Below are 8,357 nucleotides of genomic sequence, written 5' to 3'. Positions count from 1 at the left end.
CCAAAATTTTTGCGTTTCACCAGCCTCTCAGCCATGTGTTTGTAAGGATGGTATTCCTGCTCCTCTCAATGTCCTTCCCCGCCACCATAGGAATACAGGCAAATACTACTTGTATGCCACCACCTGCTGACCAGTGTCCAGCCAGTTCACAAGCAGTTGCTGACCCCCAAACCTGAGATATCAGCAACAGAGAAACATCTTATAAAAAACAGCTGTAAGCCATCATCAGCACATAATGTTGGGAATGCAGCTCCTCATTCATGCCCCACAGCAGTTAAAGTACCACCTGGTATCTGCTTCCTTATGCTCCTACCAATGCTCCTGATTCGCCCCTAGGACTTCAAAGAGAGGAAGGCGGACCTGTACCTTTCCTTTATTGTAACCTGATTGCTGACACCGCTACGGCAGGGAACACATCCGGGCTGAGAAGAGCTTCCCAACACACTTCTCACAATGCCTGCCCTCATTTCACAGGGACACGCTGCCCTTCAGCTTCGGGTGTAGAACGGTGTAACAGCAACAGTGATCCTTAATGCATCTCCACACATGAAGAATAACTTTGCACGCAAGAGTGAAGCTCATACTCCTTCAGATTTCTCAGTAGACTTTATTGGTTTCTGGCAACAAGCATTCAACTCTTGGAAATACATCAGCAAAGGGAAATAGCAAATAGCTTTGAACGTTCTATTATCTAATAATCCATAATCCTGAAATGCTCCAGAACCATTCTTTTAGACATTATGTTGGGAAAAGAACCAGATCAAACTAAAAACAATTGAAGGGCTCAAGGAGAACAGCATACAGAAAGAGGGAACTCCTGGTTGAATGTGCATTATGTGAATGTCAGCCATCTCTATGGCAGCCAGCTTCTCAGAGATATTAAAGAATACCTTCGCTGGCAACATTCAGCTTGGATTAACAGCAACACAGCCTGGCATGGAATTCCCTTATTACAGAGTCCACGTGATAACAAAAAAGAATGCAGAAAAGCAGATGGATGAAAATGATAGCTTCAATATCATACTATTTTCTTCCCATTTGTCACTTAATGCCCAGGAGCAACAGTACTAGCACAACTAAATATCACATCTCTGTGTTCCCAGCATGCATCCACGTCCAAATGTAACAAAATTTCAAAAGGACTAAATTAATAGACTGCTGCATCAGCAGATATTGTCCTTGAGTCCTCACACAGCAGATCTCTGCTTCCCTGGTTATTTTTGGTACAATGTTGGTGTCTCCTTCATTTTGCTTGGAAGAGACCTGCCCATGAGGACCGAGATGATTCTCCTTCTGCTCCCTTACTGATGGCTGAGCCAGGGGCTTTGATCCAAACTGCCATTCTCCTCTGCTGCCCTGGGAGCCGTGCCTTCAGACAGGGGAGCTCGGCCCTGCAAAGAACACAGTGGACGGCTGACATTGGGGCGTAAACGCTAAGCACGTGTCGGTGAGACGCTGGGAAGCCTCATTTGAACCAATGTGAATGGGACACCACTCTTCCCTGCCCACAGGAAAAGAAAGAGGAGGCCGGGGAAACAGCTCTCTGACCCGAACAAGACAACAGTAAAACCCTATAATAGACCCTGTAGACCTATTAAAGCCCTAAATAAACACCCCAGAAAATTGGAAATCATTTTTTAGATCAGGAAGAGGGGAGCAGACACTGACGGTTCCCCCACGAACAAATAACAAATATCGTGCTTTAAAGCCAACGGTAACTAGAGGATAATGGGTGTGGGAACTCAGACAGCAACGGAGGGGAAAGAGACTCTGAGGGGACATCAGCTCTGCCGTCGCTAACGCTGCGCAGGAGAAACACGACGCCATCAGCGCCGCGGCCTCTCCGCAGCTCCCTGCCGTCCCACAGCCGCACTCGGGGCCGAACCGTCACTCCCAGCCTCCGTCCCCCTCCCCGCCTCCCTCCTCCCCCACAGACAGCGCGCTGCCCCCGCGCTCCCCCTCGTCCCCCGCGCGGGGCTCCGCTCCCTCACCTGCACGGCCCAGTCGCCTTCTTCTTGCCCGAGGCCGGCCGAGCACAGCGAGCTCCGCTGCTCGGCCGCGCCCTGCGGCAGCCCGGCGGGGAAGCAGGGGAAGAGCGGCCCGAGGAAGCGGAACTCGCTGTCGACGGTGCCGGCGGCGAGGCGGACGTCGTAGACGTAGCTGCGGGGCAGGGAGCCGGCGCCGCTGTCGGCGGCGGAGCGCGGGAAGGCGGGCAAGGTCCCCGGCTCGCCCCGCCGGGCCCGCCGCACCTTGGCGGCCACGGCGGCCGCCGCGCCGGCCACGAAGAGCGCGGACACGCAGGCCAAGCAGACGCTGAGGTACAGGGTGAGGCGGCCGTCGGGCTCGGCGGCCGGCGCCTCTTCGCTCGCCCGCAGGCGGCCCTCGGAGAAGCCGTCGGCCAGGGCGACGGCGAGGGTGGCGCTGGCGGAGCGCGGCGGCCGCCCGCGGTCCCGCACCAGCACCACCAGCCTGTGCCGGGCCGCGTCGCGCTCGCCCACGGCCCGCGCCGTGCGCACCTCGCCGCTGTGCAGCCCCACGCGGAACAGCCCCGGCTCCGTCGCCTTGGCCAGCTCGTACGACAGCCACGCGTTCTGCCCCGCGTCCGCGTCCACCGCCACCACCTTGGCCACCAGGTAGCCCGCCCGCGCCCGCCGCGGCACCAGCTCGCCCAGCAGCGCCGCGCCGCCGTCGGCCGGCGGGTGCAGCACCACGGGCGCGTTGTCGTTCTCGTCCCGCACCAGCACCCGCAGCAGCGCCGTGGCGCTCCGCGGCGGCGAGCCCCCGTCGGCGGCGCGCACCGTCACCTCCACGGCGCGCACCTCCTCGTAGTCCAGCGGCCGCACCACGGACACGTCCCCGCTCTCGGCGTCCACCGACACGGCGGGCCGCTCCTCGCCCTCCTCCCGCACCAGCGCGTACCTCACGCGCCCGTTCGCGCCCGCGTCCGCGTCCGTCGCCTTCACGCTGCCGATCCGCACCGCGCCCGCCTCGTTCTCGCTCACCCACATGCTGTACGCCGCCTGCGTGAAGCGCGGCGCGTTGTCGTTCACGTCGCCGATCCGCACCCGCACGCTTTCGCGAGCGCTCAGCCGCGCCCGGCCCCGGTCCGCCGCCACGATGCTCACGTTGTACTCGGCCGTCGTCTCCCTGTCCAGGGCCGCGCTGGTGCGCAGCTCGTAGTGGTCGGCGAACGCGGCCGTCAGGCTGAACGGCACGTCGCCCTCGATGGCGCACTCCGTCCGCCCGTTGTCGCCGGAGTCGCGGTCCCGCACGCTCAGCAGGGCCACCACGGTGCGCGGCGGGGCGTCCTCGGGGATGGACGCGCTCACGGAGCTCAGCTCGATCTCCGGCGCGTTGTCGTTCACGTCCAGCACCTCCACGTGCACTTTGCAGTGCGCAGACAGACCGCCACCGTCCGTGGCTTTCACCTCAATATCGTGGTATTCCGTTTCTTCAAAATCCAGATTGCCCGAAACCCGAATCTCCCCGGTGGTGGAGTTCAGGTCGAATATATTTCCCGGCTCGTCAGAAGTGAACTCATATTCAACTTTGCCGTAGGAGCCTTCGTCGGGATCCGCGGCCGACACCCGCACCACCAGCTGCCCCGGGGGGCTGTTCTCGGCCACGCGCACCTCGTACACCTCCCGCGAGAACACCGGCACGTTGTCGTTGGCATCCAGCACCACCACCCGGACCTCAGCCGTTCCCGACCTGGGCGGCGAGCCCCCGTCCACAGCCGTGAGCACCAAATGCAGCTCCTGCTGCTCCTCGCGGTCCAATGCCCTCTCAAGGACGAGTTTCACGAACTCTACTCCTCCTTTCCCAGTTTCGACAGCTAGGGAGAAATGCGAGTTTGGAGAGAGACTGTAATTCTGTAAGCCATAAATACCCACGTCCTTATCACGGGCTCTTTCTAGGGGAAAACGAGAGCCAGGGGATGCCGTTTCAGGAATCTTTAATATCATGTCTTTCTTAGGGAACACCGGGGAGTTGTCGTTCACGTCCCGAACCTCCACCTCCCCGCGGATCAGCTGCACCGGGTTCTCAAAGAACAGCTTAAAGAAGAGCGCGCAGCTCTCGCTGTGCGGACAGATCCGCTCTCGGTCCAGCGTCTCCGTGAGCGTCAGGACGCCGCTGTGCGGATCGAGGCGGAAATGCTGCTCGCTCCCCTCGGACACCACGCGCGCCTTGCGAGCCGCCAGCTGGCTCGGAGAAAGCCCCAGGTCCCGGGCGACGTTGCCCACCGACGAGTCCCTCGCCATTTCCTCCGCCACGGAATAGCGCAGCGGTTCGGCCCCGCTCTCCCACACGCAAACGCACACGAGCCACAACAGCACTCGCCTCTCGCCGCCGCCGCTCCGTCTCCCGCTCGCCGTCCCGCTCCGCCACGGCCGGCCCTTCCCGGCGGCCTCCATGCCTCGCGGCCTTTCTCGCCGGCCCCGACGCACGGCGAGAGCTGCCGCTCGCCGACCGAAAGCCGCCGGACTTTCCCAGCGGCTCGGCCCCGAAGCCCCCGAGCGCCCGCCTCCGTGCCCCGCCGCCCTTCCCGAGCGGCTCGCGCGGCTCTGCTGGGCGCCTGCGCCTGAAAGCGCGCTGCGGCCAGAGGGAGCTGCCGCTCCGTGGCCAACATCCCCACCCAGCGGCGCAACGGCGAATTGCTCCTTCTCCGCCTTCTCACCGGCGCTGCCGATGCGGATGGAGTTCCCGGTTCCCATCTCCTTTCCTCTTGCACACACGATCCCAAAGCGCAATGTAAATATTCGCCGTGTTAGGCAGCAGGCTTACTGCCCGCTCACGCAGTGATGCTCTGGGTTATCGGTTGCCGAAATCTTTTGCTTCCTGTTCTTGGATTTCCCAAAATGTGGTGATTTTCCATGGGTGCATGGTTGCATTTTCCTCATTTTCTCATTTTTCCGTGAAAAATGGAAATAGTGAGAGGGCAGAGTCAGACACATACCAGTACTGAATAGGAGAACTGGTGCCTGAGAGCTTGCAGATGCTGTAAGGAAATGATTCACCAGCACTCCTGCTTGCTTTCACACTAGAACAATTATTCTATTCTAGGACAGAATCCTGATCATGTTGTCATCACATTGTGTTATCACACCTCACCCAATGGACCCAGGGCTCTAATTCTTCCCCTGCTGAGTGGCATCTTCCTTCCCTCAAATGACAAACGTAACCTCCCTTGCACCTATGCCAAAGTGTGTTGCCGCACAACAGAACTCCCACACCTGACTGAAAATTGTCCCTAACTTCATACTAATCAAGCAAAGAGCTGCATGAGCTGAAAGAGCTTGGAGAAGTACAGAGGTTTTGGAATTCCAGACACGATGCTACAGAAGGGCAAACAGGAAATCAATCTCCCTCTTTTTACAAGCTTCCTTTAAGTACTGGAAGGCCTCAATGAGGTCTCCACAAATCCTCCTCTATGCTGAACAAGCCAGTCTGCCTTAGCCTTTCTTCAAATCACAGGTGCTCCAGCCTGAACACAGACCTGCACACAGTACCCCCGGTGGTTCCTAACGAGAGAAAGCTGCAACAGAAAATCATCTCCCTACCTCTGCTGGCCACCTCTTTTTTGATGGAGCCAAGTATACATGCGTCCATCGGGGCTGCATGCAGGCACTTATGGCTCATGTCAAGCTCTTTATTCACACAAAACTCCAAGTCCCTCTCCACAGTGCTGCTCTCCATTAGCTCTTCTCACAGACTGTCTCAAACCTGGGAACGACCGGACTGAAGTGGAACACCTTGCACTTGGATGTATTGAAACTCTTTCCATTTACTGAAGCTCCCCATTTCAAGCTTGTCCAAGTCCTTTGGATTGCATCCCTTCCTTTCCTCGTATCAAATGTACCACTCAAATAAATGTTACGACCAGTCTTGCTGCGGATGCATTTGATCCCACTGTCGAGATCCACTGATACAGATCTTGAAAAGCAATTGTCCCAAAATAGATTCCTGTGGGACACCATTCATCATCCACCTCCACCCAGACATGGAGCTCTTGACCCCAATCCTATGGCTGTGACCATCCAACCAATTCCTTATCCACTGAATAGTCCACCATTAAAATACATCTGTCTCCAACTTACACATATAGTGTGTGGGGACATGTCAAAGGCCTTGCACAAGTCCATGTGGATGACATCACCTACTCTTCATTTGCCCAAGGATGCTGTTACTTCATCACTGAAGTACACCAGATGGGTCACCTGTGATCCATGGCCCTTAGTGAAGCAATGTTGGCTGTGTTGGATCACCTCCTTTTCTTGCATGTGTCTTAACATGGCTTCCAGGAGAATCTGATCCCTGATCTTCCCCGGCACAGACATGACACTCATGGATCTGTAGTTTCCCAAGTCTTCCTAGCAGACAACTAGGAAATTGTCTCGCTCATCCTTCCCTGCCTAACTCTTGTAAACAGCTTGTTGCTCTTGATTGCAGTGTTCCAGTTGTGTGATTCTTCCCAGCACGTTTCCATAATAAAAAATAGTTAGAAACTTTATAATTTTCTCAGCTGGGATTTTCAGCTCCTGCTTATTTCCCATGATGCACGCACTGGGATAGAAGAACTTCAGATGGGCTTCAAGCTGCATTACCTTTTCAATGAGCTCTCCCTGCTTCCTTTCAAACAGCTCTGAGGGAGGAGAATGCTACCTGAGCTCCCAACCCCTTCATCATCTCCCAAGGGATATGAGTTCTCTTGATGTTTCATAGTCCTCTTGTTGCATCCTCATTGACACCACATGAAATGCAGGATGGAGTACTTCTCCAGCTTTACCAGGTATGGGAGCTTCTTCTTGTTATTGCAAAGGCAGGTCCCCAACTTCACTCAGATGCAGTCACTGTTGCGCTTTCCTCTTAAATCAGTTTTGTTTGGATGCATGATAATATAAAAATAGTATCAGAGATTAAGTCAGTTTCTGTATTTCCCCTCCCTCCATGCACGGCATGCATCTGTCCATCCATCCATCCATTTGGGATACTTACCATCTCTCATGTTACCACTGATGTCAGCAACACATAAATGTCCAGTAAAAACTGTCATAGGCCAAGCAGACATAACTGGGAATACAGCTTGCAGTGGAATTACCAGGTCACAGCTTGAACCAATGGCTGAGCACCAGGTGAGAAGGCATCACTAATCCTGGGATCTCAGGGGCAAGCAATGTACCTGAGGGACTGGAAGGAGTAGAGCCTCTTGTCACCCCCTCCTCACCCTCAATTAAGGGGTTGCAGACAGGGGAGTAGCATTTCTTTAGACAGAGATTGCACTCCTTTGAGTCATCACCAGTCATTACAAGGGGTGAGCCACTTTTCCTTCTTTTTTACCTGCTGTTGCTCTTCTTTACCTCTGTTGCTTTCTTCATATGAAGGAGCTTAAACTCCTCCATGTGCTGCGAATATCTCTTTTTCAGGTGGAATGCAGCAGGTCTCTGATCCTCAGTATCCCAGAGTCAAAGGGTATACAAAAACAAAGAGGATGACCAAGGGCCTCCCACAGAGCTTTCTGCCAGATTCTTCAGGTTGTTTTTTTTCCTTATCTGCAGTGTAGTGTAATTTTTTAATGTCTTGTCCTGGCCCGTGAACTACCTCCCTTTTTCATTTCTTCAGAGGTTTCTCATTGCTGAGACCCTGATTTGAAGTCATTCTTCTTCTGGGTCAGTTGATAAAGAGGACTTGCAATCAGACTAAAATGCAGAATATGCACTCTTGAGAAAATGGAAACTTTTCAGAAAGCTTGCATTTCTTTTTTGCCAGTTGGTGGAAACACAGCTTTTGTTTTGTTGATCTCCTCCTTTGCGATCAGATGATGTCCATCTTGCCTTTTCATTCCTCAAAAAATGGATCTCCTATGCAGGGAAAAAAGTGGCTTACAGAAGAATTTGGATTCTTTTCCTACGTTTCTCAAAACCTTCCTCTGCTCTTTTGCCCCATGCAATAATGCCATCTGTGTAGTACAGGTGTTCATGGGCTTCTTTCTGTTCCAGTGCAGTTCAAATCATTCCGTTGGAAATTGTAGGGACATTTCCAGCCCTGGGGCAATCCATACCAAGTGTACTTCTCCCAGTCTGCATACATATCTGGGAGTTACTCCAATGCAAGTGTCAAACCTTGCACTTTGCAATCTTGAACCTGATTAGGTTCACACAGACCCACCTTTCAAGATTGCTGAGGTCCCTCTGGATGGCGTCACTTCCTTCTGATCTGTCAACCGCACGCTCAGCTTGGTCTTGTCGGCAAACTTACTGAGGGTGCCCTTGGGCCCATCATCAATGCCATTGATGTCGACGCTGTAGAGCTCCGGTCCCAAGGCAGAACGCTCATCACCGGCTTCCATCTGGACATAG

The 8,357-nt window shown here is 54.6% G+C and overlaps 1 protein-coding gene across 1 annotated transcript; it reads right to left on the bottom strand.

Annotated features, from left to right (window-relative positions):
- Positions 1–1,301: 1,301 nt before the first annotated feature.
- LOC116241667 (protocadherin beta-15-like) lies at positions 1,302–4,715 on the bottom strand. The gene is made up of 2 exons (XM_090151082.1): positions 1,992–4,715; positions 1,302–1,391 (listed from the first exon to the last, which is right to left on the bottom strand). The coding sequence occupies exons 1-2, from the start codon at positions 4,713–4,715 to the stop codon at positions 1,302–1,304; spliced, it is 2,814 nt and encodes a 937-aa protein (XP_090007208.1).
- Positions 4,716–8,357: the final 3,642 nt, after the last annotated feature.

Source organism: Phasianus colchicus, chromosome 15 (genome assembly GCF_987193195.1).
Source record: "Phasianus colchicus chromosome 15, bPhaCol1.hap1.1, whole genome shotgun sequence".
Lineage (NCBI taxonomy): Eukaryota > Metazoa > Chordata > Aves > Galliformes > Phasianidae > Phasianus > Phasianus colchicus.
The sequence above is the reverse complement of the archived record's forward strand: the minus strand, read 5'-3'. Positions and strand labels throughout refer to the sequence as shown.

Excerpts from the sequence above, each read along its gene's own strand:
- LOC116241667 (XM_090151082.1), bottom strand. The coding sequence starts at position 4,715 with ATGGGAACCGGGAACTCCATCCGCATCGGCAGCGCCGGTGAGAAGGCG. Across the intron at positions 1,392-1,991 it reads AAGGCGACTGGGCCGTGCAG|GGCCGAGCTCCCCTGTCTGA; the intron begins GTGAGGGAGCGG and ends TGTTCTTTGCAG.